The sequence below is a fragment of the Cydia amplana genome, chromosome 7, assembly GCF_948474715.1.
Source record: "Cydia amplana chromosome 7, ilCydAmpl1.1, whole genome shotgun sequence".
Taxonomy (NCBI): Eukaryota; Metazoa; Arthropoda; class Insecta; order Lepidoptera; family Tortricidae; genus Cydia; species Cydia amplana.
The window spans coordinates 2,570,341-2,589,273 of record NC_086075.1 but is presented as its reverse complement, the minus strand read 5'-3'; the positions used below and the strand labels follow the sequence as shown (position 1 = coordinate 2,589,273).

Sequence of the window (18,933 nt, the reverse complement as noted above, 5' to 3'; positions counted from 1 at the left end):
GTTCTGTGGTATCACGCTAGCTTTCGCCGAAGATCACACGGAGATCTGCCTCCACTCTGTCCGCCCAACGATATTTAGGATGACCAACAGAACGGCGTCCCGTTGGTCGACCCAAGTAGGCTCTTTAGGCTGCCCGATATTCACCCATTATTATTATTTAGCATTTATTTATTTTTTAAAGCGAAAACCAACCAAACTTGGGTATATTATGTTACGACACCACGGGATACGCTGTCTGGCACTTTCGACCAAACCATCTATTGCTGTAAGCCAGCGGTCGGTAACCTGCGGCCCGTGAACCTGTCACTCGCAGCCTCCCTGGCTATTTTGTATGTAATATTGACAAACTACAATGTCTGATAAAGTCCTAAATATTAACAAAGTACGGCCCCCGTCAACTTCGTTCACTACTATGTGGCCCTTGGCTGCTAAAAGATTGCCGACCGCTGCTGTAAGCGATGTCCTGGAGCCAGTTATTAAAATATTATAACTGTAAAACATCTTGAGTGCTCAATATTAGGAAAAGCATGTCCTCACAACGAAGTTAGGTAATATGCACGCCTACTGATTTCAATATCGATAAGTACGCCTTCGTAGTTTATTTACTGCATATTTGCTATGTAACTAAGAATACATATGTATTTGTACTGTACAACAGTGTTTATTACTTACAAATTTGGAAACTATAACATGTCGACAGAAGTACTGAACTTACCCTTCCTTGTAAAGAAGCCAGTATCTGTGCCTCTACGGCGCACACCCACGCGTCTCGCTCAGCAGCCGCGGCCGCGCCACTAGCGCCACCTACTTCCCAGCGCCATCTCTTGCCGTCCAGCGACACTATTGTAAACTCGCATGAAGCGCCGCCATCGGCATCTGGTGGAGGAAAAAAGGAACTATCGTTATCATTCGCTATGGTGAATTTTTGTTTTCAACACTTCGTTTAGGCTTTATTCAAGCCATTACAATAAAGTTTAGGTACGCGTCTGTTATTTTAAACCACATGTTAAATATATCCTTCATAACACCGAGAGATAGCGAAACGGTTAAGCTTCGCTTAAGGTTAAGCTAGGTTAAGTTGGTTTGATATCCTGGTCACGGCACCAAATTGTAGCGCCATATTAATACCTCAAAATATAAGGACGAGAAGATAAGTGTTCTGTTTAGTTGAAATACTGTTAGAACTTTGAACATTGTTAATGAATATTAAAGTATAACTCACCATCATCCCCATCTTTTTTCACGCCGCTACTCTTCATCCGTCTATGTCGTTTCTTGACATGAGGCGTATCTTTATCACCATTAGCCTCAGCTTCTGATGCGAGAGATTGTCGCGACGACGCGGGCTCTTTCAGCGTGTCGAACGCTGACATCAACGCTTTGTCTGTCAAGCGAACTGGCTTGTCTTTGTATCCTGCAAAAAATAAAGAAATAAAATAAGGTTTGCCGCTGACCGTTCTATTAACTTCATTAGAACTTCTGCATACAATATAAATTAAGACACTGATACTAGTTAACTTACATTGTTAAATAATTAGGACTAGAACGAACTCCGCAAAAGTTAGCACCCGGTTCTAAATCAGACACATTCATCGTCTTCCTCGCATTTTTCCCGGCTTCCCGCCACGGCTCATGGGAGCCTGGGACCGGTTTGGCTACTAATAACTTCGAACCCAGAGGGGATACTAGGCCTTATTGGGTTTAGTCTAGTTTCCCCACGATGTTTTCCTTCACCGAAAATCGACTGGTAAATATCAAATGATATTTCGTACATAAGTTCCGAAGAACTCATTGGTACGAGCCGGGGTTTGAACCCGCGACCTTCGGATTAAAAGTCGCACGCTCTTACCGGTAGACTTAGACTACCAGCTTTTTTTCTAAATCAGACACATTATGCAGAAAATGTATAAAGTAAACAGCGTTTAAGTGCCCGATAAATACCCCAACGCTTACTTAAATAAATAAACGAGGAACTATAGCAAGAAGAAAGACATACCAAAAGACCAGAGAACTGAACTAGAACTCACCAAGACTCAGTCCCCCGATGCTGTCATGTAAATCCAGACTGCTGTACCCATTGTAGCCTGGCACGGTTGTGATGATGGACTTGGAGCCTCTAGGCTTCTGTCCGGGCACCTTCACCGTCACGTATTGTAGTGAGATCTCTTTGCCGTTTACATCCTCCATGTAATCCTGAAAAATAGAGACACAACATTAGAATTTATGAATATTTAAGTTTAACCTTTATTTTTTCCTAGAAAACAAAATAATGTAAAGCCATTTTTGTCTCAAAGTAGACCTCATGATCTTAAAGTGTCGTAAATAGTGTAACTTAAACATGCTCACATTGCATGACTTGTAAACCAATCATTTTCTAAACAACAGTTGTTCGCCTCTTTGCCATTATTAGGAATTCCATTCAGACAGCTGTTTGATAAAGAATCACTATGATTTATAATTTTATCAATCCAGACTAAGTTTGTAATGGTAAGCAATATTGTATTAGAAATCATAGAAAGAGACTTCTTGTGTGTATAATTCTCATGGTAACATTTTTTCCATCTAAATGTAAAATGTCCATAACCAAGAGAAGTAGAAAGATCAAAACTTGTTTTTGCACATCACTAAGACAAAATATCTTCGATTGCTTTCCAACATAACACTAGACTTGACAACGTTAGTATTACATATACTATATACACACTATCGTGTATCTAATTTTCTCAAGCACGAAACAATAACACAATTCAAATTAAGTGTAAACTACGTCGAACTACAGTTAGTATGCAACAATAATATTATTAATAATAGTTCTGTTTTGATCATAACTCGCTCGTAATTGCCTTGCACAACACAGGAACAAGTTATATGAAGATCATTATGTTAAAGCAAGTTAAAGGAAGGTAAAGCACTACTAAATATATGTCACAACTGGGTAATAAATTATCATGGAAATATAAGTTTACTAATATGGACAAGATACAAGGTGACAGTTTTCTTATATGCACTTATGCAGAGATACATGATATGTACCTATTTACGCGGAATACATTCTTGCACGCATGATCATGAGGGACTGTCATTGTAAACGTCATATTTTCATGTATATTTGACATTAATGATGACATTTCCACACTTGTTTTACTATGATTTTGTGTCTAATCTTCCTACTAAGATATACTTAAAATCATAGCCCCTACTATGGGCTACATAAGTGGATTTCCTAATGCAATAATGATGGAGTGATGGCAAATTAGACTAGTATGTGAATTCAGTTTCTAACATGTATTAATAGTACTCACATGTAAACTAGGATGATAAGTCAACCTGCCATCATCACAGAGCGTCACATATTTCTTCTTCCACTCCTTGTTGAGGGCCTTACTACTCTTCTTATACAAATACCCCTGTTTCAAGGGTATCGCCCGACCGGACCCCAGCTCTCCGTTCTTTAGCCGGTCGTCCCCTTTCTTTGATGGAGTGAATAGGTTCGATCTTCTTCGTGATTTTCTGGAGGTGGTAGGTGTGGACGATGGTGTTGGTAGGTCTTTGTCTTTTACTTGGAGGTTGTCTGTGAACAAATGAATCACAATTTAATATTCAATTTTAAACAAGTTAAATTACTAGGAATTTGTGTCCAGAGCCTACGGGCTCTCTCCGGGCGGGGTGACTCATGGTACGCCACGAGTCACTGACAGTGTCAAAACTGACATAAACGCTTTCAAGAACGTAATTTACTTTCTATACATCTCACTTACACTAATATGCGAGTACGAGCGAGATGCGTAGAAAGTAAATTACGTTCTCGATTACGTTTATGTTAATGCCAAACTGGTGGTAGTGGTACAGGGCAAAAACTTGAGGAGCGCATAAGCATACAGCTCACTTGATGGTAAGCGGTTGGCGGTAACGGTAGCATATGGACAATGTGCTTTACCAGAGACATTGATAGAATGAGGGAGAGATTGAGGGAGAGGGAGCATGAGGGAATGTGAAGCTCGTGAAGTTGACCACCCCATATCGTTTGCCCGCAAATGGTATATCTATATCGTTAGTTCACGTTCCTAACGAGATCCTAACGATTTTAATGCCTGAACAAACGTGAACTAACGTCACCCGATGACTTCACATATGTAGTTAGTTTGACTGATTTCGGGGTGGGGTTGTTAGCGTGAAGACAGCCACGCCACTTTAAAAAAATGAAGGAATCGGGTCCAAACGATTCCAATGCCTGAACAATCATGAACTAACGAATATCTTGCTATCTAGACCAAAAAAAATTGCAAAAAGTGGTATGGGGTGGCTAGCGTGAAGACCGCCACCCCCATTTTGTTTTTAAAAAAAATCGATGTTGGAATAACTAATGATATAGATATGCCATTTGCGGGCAAACGATATGGCGTGGTCAACTTCACGAGCATGGGAAATGCGAAAGTGGTAACGAAGGAATGAGGGAGAAAAGAAGGGAATGAGGCGAAAGAAACGTAGGGAGAGAGGAGGGAAAAACAAGAAATATAGCAGGTTTTCGCAGAGCAAAGAGAGGTCAAACATACCTAGACAATGCGGCTGCGTAAACTTCACATTATTATTCTCCGTCGCAATAGACACGAGGCCCGAGCTCGACCCGTGGCTCCCAAGCGAATTGCCCCACCGCGAAGACGTGTCCGACCCATTCGTACTGTGGATCTCCACCACATGGGTCGATGAGATGCCGCTGCTGTTCGAGGAGGCGTCGAACGATGAGGCGCCTCGGTGGAGGTGGTGCGACGAGGCAGAGAGGGTGTGGTTGCCTCGTGGGAGGGAGTCCTGGAGAATTAAAGAGTGATTAGTTTTATTTGACGTAATACGCTGCTAAATTGGACCTTAAGGAACAGGAGGAATTCATGAAAACCACATAACACACATAGAATTTGTGTATGAGTTTGACGTCCACTCTCAATCAGGCCCTCTAAGCCTAAAAGTATAACGGCGTTATTCATGAACGTCTGCTAAGTTAATCAGCTGATGATCGTCGTTTGTACCTCTCTATGGCATAACGACGGATAGGGACAAACGACGATCATCATATGATTAAGTTAGCAGCCGTTTATGAATAACGCTATAATACTTTAATTCATAGACTTCACGTGTACAGACAGCATCAAAAATTGTGGATCAGACTACACGTCAAAGTATCCAGTTACCATTCTCTAATAACTTTGTAGGTAGAGTAGTCAGACTGCGGTCTGTGACTCATACTGTGACTGACACAAGCTTGGGCGATGCATATACATATTTATTTGGTAAAAAGTATTTCAGGATGGCAGTCACTTTTGGCGCGTTCTTTCATCCCCTATTATCGATGCTAAATGTACAACACAGCCTCACATGTAATGCCTGTACACACTTGGCCGTATGTACAAATATTTTAATAACAAAACTTCCGTCAGACTCACGTCATGTCGAGCGTTTTCGACTTAAAATACGTGAGTGACCCGTTCTTAATATATTTGACATGTACATACAAATATTCGTTTTTTCCTTAAGGCCAGGCCACACCGAATGGAGGTACAGGCAATACGTCTTCGCTACATCCGGTATGCACAAGCCTTATTCGCAAAGTAAATGACGAAGCCATATCTGCCCGAATACAATGGCCAAGCGTGTTACGGGCACGCACGATGCACATGCAAATGTGCAGCATGCGTTTGAATAACTTGACGTAACAATAACATCCAATCCTGACCTGGTTCAGACATTGTTGAGTGTCGATAATAATCATGGATGGTTAAGGAAAGGATGGCCAGCCTCAAAAAGGGACACTTTGGTAGGTATCTTGTTTTTTTAGTTAATTGGCAAAGCGCTAAGTAGGTGTACTGAGTTGTAAATTAACATGCTGCATGTAATACAAAATGTTTAAATTTGAACTTTAATAGCTGTCAATAGAGTTGAATCCCATATCCGCCATATATGGCATTGTATGCGGTAAAGGGTTAAAAAAATATATGATGGGTATAAGGACGTAAGTTTAGGTATCCCAAAAATATTTCAATAATATTTAAACTTTGTGTGAAAAAGATAAGTTTTTCATTACAATGCCAAATTTTTGAGGATGGTAATTTTTTACAAGAGGTTTTATTGTATGAACATAATTATGTACTTTTATAATTATATAGGTATATGAAATATTTATGATGAATTTTAATGTAAATAGTATAGTTCTAACAATAAAAGAACCGTTAACACTTACTGGAATCAAACAATAGAAAAATAAAGTCTATCTTAGGGTGGTATTCCACCTTCCCAATGTCTTTGTCCAATGTGTATTGCGTCTCACATTTTGCTTAATGAGCGAGTGAGACGCAATGCCATTGCACAAAAAATTGGACAGATGAAATACCACCCCACTCTTACATAACAATTGCAAATCAAAACAAGAATCCCATGTTCTAATCAAACATTATCAGAAAAAATAACATTTTCTCATGTTATTGATAACAATTTCATAATAATCCTAATTCTCATGCACTCCTATCAATATCTTATCTTTATGTCACAGATTGTGAGAGATAAGATTATGCTATTTAGGTACTTCTGGGTGTGGTATTCTAGATAATCTAGATTCGAGATGTTAAAGTGTGTTATTTGCCAAACTACCAAGGTAACAGAAATGCTACTTACAGATGTAGTGCATATAATTGTTTTCCGTCGTATTTTCTCGGAAACATTCGTATTTGTCATGCTACTTCAGTCTACCTCAGTACTTTTTGTCCCGAGACTAACTGAAATAGCAAGACACGTTCGTAAGTTTCTGTGAAAATACGATGGAAAAAAAATATGCACTACCTACATCTGTACATGGACTGATAAAATAATAACCCTACAAGAATAATCATTATATTTGTACATATATATCAACCTAAAGTGGCGCCAACGTGAAAGCAATCAAGAAATTATATAATATGAATAACTACGTCAAATTAATATTCATCACAATATTATCATTTGAATAAATTATCTGAACAGAAATTAATTTGCTACCAATTATGTGTCAACCTCATTATGAGGCTGATTGAATAGATAACACTTTCGAACGAGGCAGGCTTTAATCAGGACAAAATTGACTCTTGACCATATTGGTAAATATTAGTAGATATTCTATAGAAATGGATGCTTAAACTTTTTTAGAATATTTTTTTATGGAACCTACAATCTATTTCCCAAAGTTACCAAATTTTTAGCTGCTAGGCTAGGCTAATGCAAAGTTTTTTTGAATACCACATTGGTGGCAAACATACAGCCCGCCTGATGGTAAGCAGTCACTGTAACCTATGGAAGCCTGTAACTCCCGAGGTGTTAGATGCGCGTTGCCGACCTTTGGACGAGTTTTGGACAGATCTCTATAAGAATGGATCCACAGAGGTCTGAAGTGGAAACTTTAAATACGAGTTCCTGAATAAAGGAGGTTTACACAAAATGCTTTATGCAACATAGACTAAGAAACTTTAGCATAAGATTTTTTATTATAGCATACATTTCATAGATTTTTAAAGATGGACATGTGCAATTCACGAGTTACATGCAGATTGCTGTCTTAGCGGGTACATATACCATCAGATATATCAGAGCAGCCGAAGTCTTCACAAATATCTGAACAAAGTCTCTATTATCAAGATGTTATACTCCACATTCAGACATTTTGAGTAACTTGGCCACTCCAATATATTATCTGATGGTGACTGTATAGAACTATAGACCAAGGGCCCATTTCTCGAATGGTATTAGACTAATATTATTAGTCCACGAACTGTCAAAACGTATGGGTTGTCATGACAACACACTAATAATTTTAGACTAATATCGTTCGAGAAATGGGCCCCAACAAGAAATTGTAGAAATTAAAAAGTGGCAACATCATAGTGTTGTCTCGTTTTCTGAGATTGATTTGAAAGGGACGACACTATGATTTTGCCACTTGGATTCATTGTGTTCATGTTATAGGACAAATGCAGGTAGTGGTTGGAACGGTCGGAAAGACGAGGGTGTAATAGATACCCTTGCCACAGTTTCCATCCTGCCAAATTTCCTGTTCCGCTTTATGAAAAATATGCATTTTACTACAATGTGTCTGTCTTATATGTTATAAAAAAACATACAAATGGCACTTAAAAATCAAAAGTACGAGTGACCTATAATATAACTCCGTAAAACCACCCAACTATAGAGCAAAAGCTTGCAACTATGGTCCAAACGTAGCCCGAATATTTTTGCTCAGGTGAGAATATTATTTCAATGTTAGAGTTCAAGGCAAAATAATTTCATAATAAGGAAGAAAAAACTCAGGCGACACCAAAAAGATGATTGATATTGATACTTAATTATATATTGAACTTGCTGACCATAGTTGTAGTAGGTACTGGGTTGGGTAGTTTTACGATACAAAATGTTGTACCTCATTATTTATTTATTATTATTATTATTTATTTAGAAGTTTGACGTTTAAAACAACACTTGGACTGTGTATGCTATCAAAATCGTTGCAGACTTGTCTTGGTGTCTACCACCATCTTTTTGATAAACTTTAAGAACAGTTGTGGCAATTAGACACAAACATCTTAAAGCATGATCAACTCATTTTAATTATTTAATTTTATGAAGTGCTGGCAGTTTACAATGCTTCATGCTAGTTTGCAAAGTAAACATGTTTGTTTACATACATACTTGCATAACTACACAAGTATCAGTATTATAATCAACTACTAGTAGATTTGTATCGCGAACCGATAAAGAATGACAAGTATTTTGATTTATTATGCATAGGAATTTAAAACAGCCACAAATCAACTTTCGCGGGTCGGATAATTAGTGAATTTCTCTAGGCACATATATGACTACTTGATTACTGACTTTCATAATCATAGTTTATCAGTAGACTCACCTTATAGAGGAATGTGGAATGATTGTGACTGGGAGAGTTAGCCATGGGCTGAGGCGTGACAGGACGCGATCCCGCCAGGCATTGCTGCGATGCTGACAGCCTCGAACCAACGATCTTCTGACACGCTAAAACACAAAAACATCACTTAAAAACACTACACCAAAACACTGAACCAATTCCAGTAATTCCACTAAAAAGCGATTTATACGAAATCAACATACATTCGAATTTTGCCGATTTCCTACGATCACGCTCCTCAGCTCTTTGAATGTTATAGCATGAGCTCCGACGCCGCAGGCTCGCTATCGGCGACATGTTCGATTTGAATATGAGCGTTTTATCCATCGTTCCATTCAGAATTTGAATTAAATAACAAATTAAAAACGGACAGCGACCGACGCGAATTTAAAGACAAAGCGACGTAAACTGTCAAAAATGTAAACAACGCGGAACGAATGAACAAGAACGAACGACGACCGCGCGGCGGGAGGCCGGTGTTACCACTGCGCGCCGTAGAATCCCCCCGCAAAACTAGACTAGATCCACTGTCTCGCATTCCCATCACGCGATGCTTTACACGGTTCCTCGCAAAAAAATGTCCAATATCATGCAGTATTATGTAATCTCTTGGACAGGCTCCTTTTTTTTTGTACACAACTCGCCCAGTTTTTTCTAGGTACGACTACTGTTTTCATTCATAGTCATTGAGAGTAGATAAATAGGTAAGTAGATAATTATATTCTTTGGTCTCTTCGCGTGAAATTTGACTGTCTTACTATTTGTAAATAAAAAAATAAAAATACGGCTTGACTAAAGTTAAATTGTATGTGTGCATGCATGTCATTGTGCATTACGAATGTGGCACACATGTTTTTGAATACAATATAATTTTTTTAAATAACGCAACTGGACCTAGTTACCTATTAGTTACCACTTGGTTTCATACAATTTTACCATCCGATGTTCAAGTTCCGCCAGCGGATGCTACTTATAGAGTAACGACATAGTTAATAAGCCACAATATAGGCAAAGGTCGTTGAAAATTCATGGCCGTTTCATTTAATGGCGATATTGTCATACTACAGAGTTGCGTGCTACTGTTGTTGTTGCGATATCAAATGGGGACATCCTAATAAAACTCCGATGACATACGTACGCAACACTAAAATGCAAATGCAAACGATTATTTTAACTGATTTCCATCCAACGATACAAGTAAATAAACAGTAAGAGCATTCCGATCCCCATTGTTATTGAAGCGATCAAAAAAAGACGGACCGTCGTGACGTCACGGTATAAAAAACGTGTTCTTTCCTTACCATCTTGGAACACGCGCTCGACATTCAATCCGTACGTAGCGCAGGTCTCGTAGTATGAGCATCTTCTCAGTTCATTTGACAGCTTGCGAGCGCGGTTGTCGTCCACGACGCGTGGACTACTTTCACTTATGGCATCTGAAAGAGCAACCAATCAATTTTGTAAATGGACAGGAAACCTATCGGAAACGCATGAGCAGCTTCTTTGTTTTATTTAGTTTTTCATCCTCGGTTCTGGAAATTGCACGATAGTATGTCGATAATCACTGGTTAGGTGGAACATTGTGCTCATTCCGTGTATCGTATGAATTTACAAAGGAAATATATGTCTTCTGTATAATTTCAAATTAAGATTACTCATCGCACATTATTTGTCAAGAGATATTTTTATTGTTATCGTTTGATATAAGAAACGTAATGACAAAATAGCGCATAAATATCGCTTACCTTGTGTTCCAACCAAAATGATCGGTATCTCGGCGGAGTTTCGATAGTGAGACATTTTGTTGAAATAGTTGGAGACTGTGTTGTAGCTGACCTCGTTGTCGAGACTAAATACGAAGATCACGGCGTCGACCCAGGCAGTAAACTGTAACAATGAAAATTAACCATAAATATAAGAAAAAAAAACTATAAACCTTCATATAATCCGGTTAGTAAAGAATTTTGTACGGAAAAGCGGTCGGTTCGTAAATTGCAAACTACCGATTGTATATCAGCCTCTAACTTGGAGGATACAACTAAACGGAGTAGCCATTAAAAGGCTTTCCCCTCTGTCGAAAATAGGCGGCCAACGGTCATACACAATGTATGGACTGACGTTTATCTGACATGGCTATTTTTACGTTACGCATACATTTGACGTTCCCCTCCCCCGCAAAAATCGGCAGACTGTTTTGTACAGAAAATTACAGACATGGCGTCTCCGTTTGATTATATCCTCCAAGGCCTCTAAGTATAATTGCAATGTCGTCGCTTTCTTTAAAACCGCAACCTATAGTAGCATACCTACCGCATTACGTAAAAACCCGTAACATGTAATGTAACCCCACTATTGCGAAATCCTGGAGAAAAAACTCACCCTAAGTCGCTGGTATAATTACGTGGGGTAATTTGACGTGGGGGATTAAAACGGAAGGGTTGTGTATGCATTTTTCAACTAGCTACATGTAAGGATAATTATCTTAAAAAGAATTATAAGTATACTCATAGGCAACAGACGGTAAACTTTTAATAACACTCTAAATTGAGCAGAAATCATTATTGTCCTTTACCTGAGCATTATAGCACATATTAAAACCAAGAAGTATAAAGTCATAATACGGCTATACCTATAACTATTGCTCTTATAATAATCGAGTGAAAGAGACTATTCGACCATTAGGAAAGCAGGATTGCACAGCTTGGTTTTACGACGGGCGCCCGGATTCACCTTCTAGGCTTTATTAAACCATAACACAGAAATGTCATTTGTGAGAAAAAAATGCGGTAGACAAAAGAAAGTGTATGAGTAACTCAGCTTCCACTTGAATGGAGAATGCGTAGGAGGGTGTCACCCCTTTCCTCTGAAGAACAATCGACGGCAGGAGGCGTCATCCGGCATACGGGAGTGTGTGATGACGACATGCAAAAACATGGCACGTCACCCTCGTCTGGGTCGTATTATTTTTTATATTTATTTGCCATGTTGGATGGAAATCACGACTAACTCAAATTTATCAAGTGATTTTGTATTTACGAAGACTGTAATGGATCGAGATGGAAGGAAATGAATTTCATTAGCTTGAAGATTTGGAAATGTTTTTCAGTTTCAAGGCACGTCCTTCAAAACATCGTTATCACTAATGATAAATCTCTGAAAGCCTATACAGATAACGAAATTAGAATAATAAGAGAGCTTCTGAACAAGACACCAATTTATTATAACATGTACCTACACAAAATATAGGTTTACGAGAGATTCGCATGTTGAATCTAAATCATAACCGAAAATATGGTAATGATAATCATGCTGAAGGTTGCCGCAAAATAAATACACACAATACAAAAGCAAATATTGCGTATTAAAATAATTTTCATGCATGTTTAATGAGCAAACAACTTTTCTGCATACACCGCATAGATTGATAAAATGTATTGGAAAACTCGTAAATAAGTGAAGCTCTTACCAATCCATCGCGTATTTAATTGGCAGTGCAACACCCGACCACTTCTGAATAAAAGCAGGGATATTGGATTTTTACTGTCTATTTTTGTCGTTTTATATGGAATTGTCAACAGTAACAGGTGAAATCACTGCGAACAGGGCAGCGCACTGGAAGCGACTGGGCGGGCGGGCGGCTTTGAGCTTAGGCGGCAAACCTCCACTATACCCGTCACCCTCCAACCCCCTCGCCGACACAGGCACTGACAGAGACAGGGCACAAAAAGCTAAATGCACTTCTATGCAATACCTATCCTATGAATTGATATGGGGATAACATGCGTGTTAATGTACAAAGATAAGTAGTTCAAGGTATTATTTAGATTAAAAAAGTAAAGTTTGTAATTTTATCAATAAAGGAATATGAATAAAAAGGATTTCCTTATCAATATCACTTAATATTCAGTCATGATACTTAAGTAGTACTCGGCCTTGTATCTGATTCGTCATTAGACTCATCAGATGTTTTATGTAGGTATCTAAACAATGGATCTTTAACTGCACTTACGGATTTATTACATTTCCGTTGCATTCATGGTTTGATTTAATAGTTTGTTAACACTAATCATCACCTGCAAGTTACGTCTGTCTTAATCATTATGTGAACTGCATCTCACGATGTTTGTGTGATTACACAATTGGTCGCTAACTTGTCAACTGCTGAAAACGACTAGTATATTACTTATCCCCTCAAGTGGCAGGCAGGAACCGGCTCTCAGTTAATATTGCCATTAAAATTGTAAATTCAAACTCAAAAATTACATAATAAGCCACTTGATGGGCTAAGCAATCGATAAAGTGATTGGCCTCAAGTCTAGCCTAGATTATGCGAAACCCTTGATACCTCAACATGATTCAATAAATCGTAATCGAAATCTGTTAGCAACAGCCCGGGGGTCGGGGTAACGCTCTGTGAAGAATTACAAGCTTTCTCAGACCTTGGGCTGATACGTTTAGTATCACGGTTGAATTCCCTTAGCGACAAGGTCGAACGATCAAATTTGAACGTGAAAACACGAAACTGAGGCAGTTTTTGTCGTTAATGAGTTGATGGTAACATGTACTGCCTTGTTCGTGATAACACTAATTGGGCGATACGAAAAAAGCGAGTAACGAGGTTTTTTAGTAATTTTAAGAGCTCTTGTCATCCGTTTGATAAATATAAATCCAGTAGGGATCATTTAATACTGTTGTTGAATAATGTATTTGTATATAATGTTACAGAAACCGTAACAAGGAATGTCAGAGGCATTTAAAATTCTAAACATACACATATACGCCCTACGCGTTTCACTACACATTTTTAAAACACGAAGACGTCGAAGTTTGAACACACTTTCATCTTCGACCGTCGGACACGGTTAGGAAGCGAAATTACAAATTACAGGGAAGTAATCGAACGTGGCTCGAGTCGTGCGTGCGTCCAGCAACGCTCTCGTTGGCAGTGGGCGGAGTGATCGAATATTTCACTGTCTTCGCGAGTACCATCGCAGACACAGTTGGCTGGCCATTCGTAAACCTTACTTCAACAAGATAACGTCCAATAATGGTCACTTTAGCGGTTGAACTTTGTTAAAGTTTAAAACTAGCTGCTATTATTGGCCAGATAAACAAAACTAGTAAACCTATGTTATATTAGAGAACTGTTACACAAGCAGAACTTCAAAGTTAAACAATCAATTGCCTTGTGTCCGCCAATTTCTCTTTCGCTCATGGCTAGAAGAGAAAATAAAACTTGGAGTTTACTAGTAATATTGGCAACATCAATATTCATGTTAAAATCGTATTCGCACCTACTTCGTAAGTAAGATATTATAGGTACTGTTGTTCCGTTGATAAATTACAATTATCTTTTCATGTCATTGTGCCTAATAGCGATTTTCTCGTCCGCAAATCATTTTGATAACATATCCGGTGCAATGTTGCTGTAGATAAGCAACATACTTGTATCCGAAGCACAATACGCAGTGAAAACAAAAACGTGTTTCCTCATAAACTCTGCACTAGGTAAAGCATTAAGCGCATATCATCATACACAATTTACTGCTTTTGTCTCGCCATGGGTACAGCGCACTATATAGGGAACTGGTTTTCATGCCCTTACAAAGGCAACGAACAAAACAACGCGAGCCTACCTACATGCTTATACGGCGCAAGTTGCTTTTTTCGATGAATAGGAGAGAGAATAATGCCGTAACTTGATATCCGAACGTGACCTGTGCTGCTCTCACCTCCCTTCATTGTTAGGGTATGATACTTAGGCCGGACAAAGGTTTCCGTTGTGGTCAGGTAACTTCCCCTGGCTACCCGTCGGGCAGAGACAAATTGTTTTAGTAAGCTTATAAATCATTAATTAATGTCAGCGAAATGACATTGCTTTACAAAATGAAACTACACAGTGCTTTTAAAACCACGTAATGGCTTCAGAACACTCTATTAAAGCTATTAACACCGCCCATGCATACATTGCAAATTGTTTTACACAAGCAAACATATCCAATAAGTACCTACATTATAAAACAGCCCGCATAAAGGTCAAAATCCTATAGAAATAATCTAACTGAGAGACTCACGGAGCAAGTCGAATGTCACAGAAGACCGAGTCGAACAACTGTATTTTATCTTATTCTAAAGGACTCGGAACGTGACTGACATCGTTATTATGTGTTTTTTTTTGTATTTAATTTGACAAAAACGTTTTGTTACTGAACATAAACGCCTAAACGAAAACAATTCCGTGTGACCATAAAATGTCTTGAAGCTGTCGAATAAAAACTTAATTATAAAAAGGTACCACGCATCAGTGACTCTGGCGTGAGCGGCTCGTGTCGAAAATTAGCTTTAAGTATGCGTGAATTGACATAACTACATCCTATTTAGGCGCAACAACACCGCAGGGTCCATAACAAACAAAACTCACTACAAAATTATGACCCAATTAAAGAACCCCCTCCCAAATTAGATTGTCGACCCACTGTTCCGGTGAAAACAGAAGTAAATATGCGGTTCATGAATTACGACAGGCGAATTTAGTCTTTAATTCCACAGGGATACGTTTATCTTGACATTAATGCGGGTAAATTTATTCCTGTTCTAATATTACGAGTTAATTTACTTCAAAGCGCCTTCTGCAACGTTCAAGTGAAAACTGGAATTTGCAAAGTTGCCTTGGGCTAGTAAACTCCATGGAACATTGTCAAGGGAAGCAGATTGCTTTGATAATAATTAACAGAACGTCAACGGTAGTTACAAAGAAAATTAATTATGCACGGAATGCCGTGTCGGGTAAAATATTGGGAAAGTCCCTATTTTTGGGGTAAAACGTAATTGCAGGTAACATTAAAAAAGTTGAGGTGAATGAGTGAATGACATATTAACAACCAGTGATGAAAAAGGGCGGGAAACCGATAAAACAAGGCGGATTTACTGAAAATATTTCAATTATAGTGTTTAAAGTCCTTTTTTATTGACAAAACCAACATATTTTTCCTTATTAATTATAAATAATTGCTGTTAATTGAATTTGTGATTATATTCATTGAATGAGCCCAGGACGCGGGGGTGCGGGCGGCGGCCCCTCCCCCATGGAAACAGATGCCGCCAAAACTACAACAAAAAGGAGAAATAAAGATGTTTCCGATACAGAAGTCACATCATGTAAGCAAAAAATGACATACATACAAAGTCGTCGCGGTCTCTTCAAAGACCACAATCCCATATATGAAGATTTGACTAAAAGAGAGTACCCCGTACTGCTACAATCTGCTTCTAATGAACTGGCTCATAAAGTCCCCATGGACATCCTCAAAGTTAATGGAATATTAAAAGAGATTACTGGGGTGCAATATGTAAAGGCGGCGGGTAACTTTTTTGTCAAAGTTTATTTCGGATGTGCCAAAGATGCAAATGCATTTTTGCTAAACAAACCAGTTCTACAAGCAAATACTTGGAAGGCAACAATCCCATATGACAGCATAGAGTGCCAAGGAATTATTCGTGCTCCTGTGGATCTAAGTGAAGAGACATTGCTCGAGGACTTGAAAGCGAGTTGTATGATTCTTGGTGTAAAGCGCTTTACGAAAAAACAGGACAATGGGCAATACAAACCACTCCCAACTGTCCTGGTTACATTTATGACCTCGTCTAGACCCGACCATGTAATCTACGATCATATCTGGATGCCTGTTCAGGAATACATCAGACCCTTGCTACAGTGCTTCAGGTGTTATAAGTTCGGACATGGCAGCGGAGCTTGTAAAAGCACTCAAGTATGTTCCATTTGTTCGGCGGGACATTTTTACAAGGAATGTACCACACCAGCAGACTTCAAGTGCTCAAACTGTAGTGGACCCCATTCGGCAGTTTCTTATACCTGTCCAGTTAAGGCAGAAAAAAATGCACAAATTAAGAACAAGATAAATGGCAAATTCTCTTATGCAACTGCAGCTGCAGTAGCTGTAGCACCTAATAGCAGTAATAATCTAAATAGTAAGATTCCAAAAACTCCTGCTAAAACACCTCACGGACGTGCTATGATTGCTGACATTATTAATTCTGATATTGTTCTTAATGCAATCACCAAAACAATTTTAGAATTAATGAAGAAAAAAGAAGTCAAAAATTCTTCCTCCGGTCCTATGCCAATATCCTCCCAAATGATTAAAGAGGTGCTTGTAACAAGTTTTACTACTTAAACTATGGACAGGTTGGGTATCAAACAATTAAAAATACTTCATTGGAACTCCAGAAGTCTATTTCCAAAACTGGGTCAACTTGTACATTTTTTGCATGGCTGTGACGAGAGTGTTGACATCATACTATTTAATGAAACTTGGTTGACCCCGAGCAAAATTATTAAATTGCCCGGGTTTACTGTAATTAGAAGAGACTCTAACCATCCGCATGGTGGTGTTGCAATTGCAATTCGTTCCAAATACAAGTTCAATATTGTCAACACTTTATCACAGTACCATTTTCAAAATATATTAATTAATATTAACATTAATAATTTTTCTCTAGATATGTTATGTGTATATGCTCCTCCACCTCCGAATGGTAAGTTTACTATAGATTCATTGAAAGATTCGTGTTCAAAATTTGTAAGTAATAATCGTCTGATAATAGGTGACTTCAACGCACATCACTCATCTTGGAGTTCAAGAGTCAATGATGGAAGGGGTAAAGCTCTTCATGCTTATGTGGAGAATTCTGATTTAATTTGTTTGAATGATGGCACTATCACCACTTTCGCTCCGTTTGGCCAACAAGGTAATGTTTTGGATTTGGTATTCGCATCCCGAGCTCTTAGTTCTAGTTGTTCGGTATCTGTTCTTGATGATCTTCTTAGTAGTAATCACTTCCCTTTGCTCATTAGTGTAGTTTTTGACTCGCCCACTCCTACATGTTATTCTAATAACTTATCTAATCCTCAACAAGATGATAATTCTCTAGCTAAGGTAAATTTTAAAAAGATTGACTGGTGTAAGTTTAACAAGTTATGTGATGATAAATTTGAAGTTTTTCAATTTGTAGAAAACCCTCTAGAAAACTATACAAAGTATTTGAGTATTTTACATGACATATTAATGACATTTGCTAAAAAATGTTACCATCATAAGAATAAATGCTTAAAAGCTACCCCGTGGTGGAATGATGAATGTGACCGTGTAGTGTTACAAGCTAAAATTGCCTTACGATCTTACAAACAATATCCTTCTATGGAAAATTTCATTATATACAAAAAACTAGATGCTTTAAAGAAAAGAACACTATTTGAAATTAAACGCGTGAGTTGGTTGAATCTTTGTTCCTCCTTTAATCGCATGACATCGAGTAAAATAATTTGGGATTATATACGAAGATTTAAACATGCAAAACTTAATTCCGTTTCTTCATCCCCCAATTTCTTTCAAAATCCTGACAATGCGACATTGTTTTTAGACAAAATTGCTTCTGACAATAATCATGTATCAAATAGTGACCTTAATGAGTACTTTGAGAATCGTGGCCGCCCGGAAGCTCAATGGATGGTCAACCCATTTTCTTTTAGTGAGTTTTTAGCTGCATTAGAAAATAAAAAAGAAACTTCACCTGGTCCTGATTTAATTTCTTACAAAGTGATTAAAAACTTACCTCTTCATGCTAAGGAAATACTGTGTAAAATATTTAATAATTTGTGGCAGAGTCATTGTATTCCCCCAACGTGGAAAACGCAACATGTCGTTCCGATACTAAAACCTTATAAGGATTCTAATTGTGTTGAGTCATATAGGCCTATTTCCTTAACATCTTGCTTTGCGAAAGTTTTTGAAACCATGTTAAAAAATAGACTAGAGTGGTTTTCTGAAAATAGCAAAGTCATTCCAAGTACTCAATATGGTTTTCGAAAAGGTAAAAGCACAATAGATAATTTAAGTTGTTTAATTGGGGATGTTAAGAACAATTTTCGTTCTAACCAATATACTTTGGCGGTTTTTTTAGACATCAAAGGGGCGTTT

The 18,933-nt window shown here is 38.2% G+C and overlaps 2 protein-coding genes across 5 annotated transcripts in view; one reads left to right on the top strand and one right to left on the bottom strand.

Moving 5' to 3' along the window:
* Positions 1 to 18,933, bottom strand: part of LOC134649372 (centaurin-gamma-1A) — a 384,793-nt gene that overhangs the window by 8,829 nt on the left and 357,031 nt on the right. For 2 of the 4 annotated variants that reach the window (XM_063504093.1, XM_063504095.1), the window contains exons 4-11: positions 10,681 to 10,822; positions 10,237 to 10,371; positions 8,918 to 9,042; positions 4,554 to 4,806; positions 3,303 to 3,571; positions 2,028 to 2,193; positions 1,223 to 1,414; positions 716 to 876 (exon numbers count right to left, since the gene is read on the bottom strand). In XM_063504093.1, coding sequence (XP_063360163.1) covers positions 716 to 876; positions 1,223 to 1,414; positions 2,028 to 2,193; positions 3,303 to 3,571; positions 4,554 to 4,806; positions 8,918 to 9,042; positions 10,237 to 10,371; positions 10,681 to 10,822 — 1,443 coding nt within the window. Of the gene's footprint in view, positions 1 to 715; positions 877 to 1,222; positions 1,415 to 2,027; positions 2,194 to 3,302; positions 3,572 to 4,553; positions 4,807 to 8,917; positions 9,043 to 9,138; positions 9,459 to 10,236; positions 10,372 to 10,680; positions 10,823 to 12,401; positions 12,566 to 18,933 lie in introns of those variants that run through there. The other 2 variants (XM_063504096.1, XM_063504097.1) reach the window with 2 other exon arrangements.
* LOC134649387 (uncharacterized) lies at positions 15,936 to 17,477 on the top strand. The gene has a single exon (XM_063504125.1). The coding sequence runs from the start codon at positions 15,979 to 15,981 to the stop codon at positions 17,128 to 17,130; it is 1,152 nt and encodes a 383-aa protein (XP_063360195.1). The 5' UTR covers positions 15,936 to 15,978; the 3' UTR covers positions 17,131 to 17,477.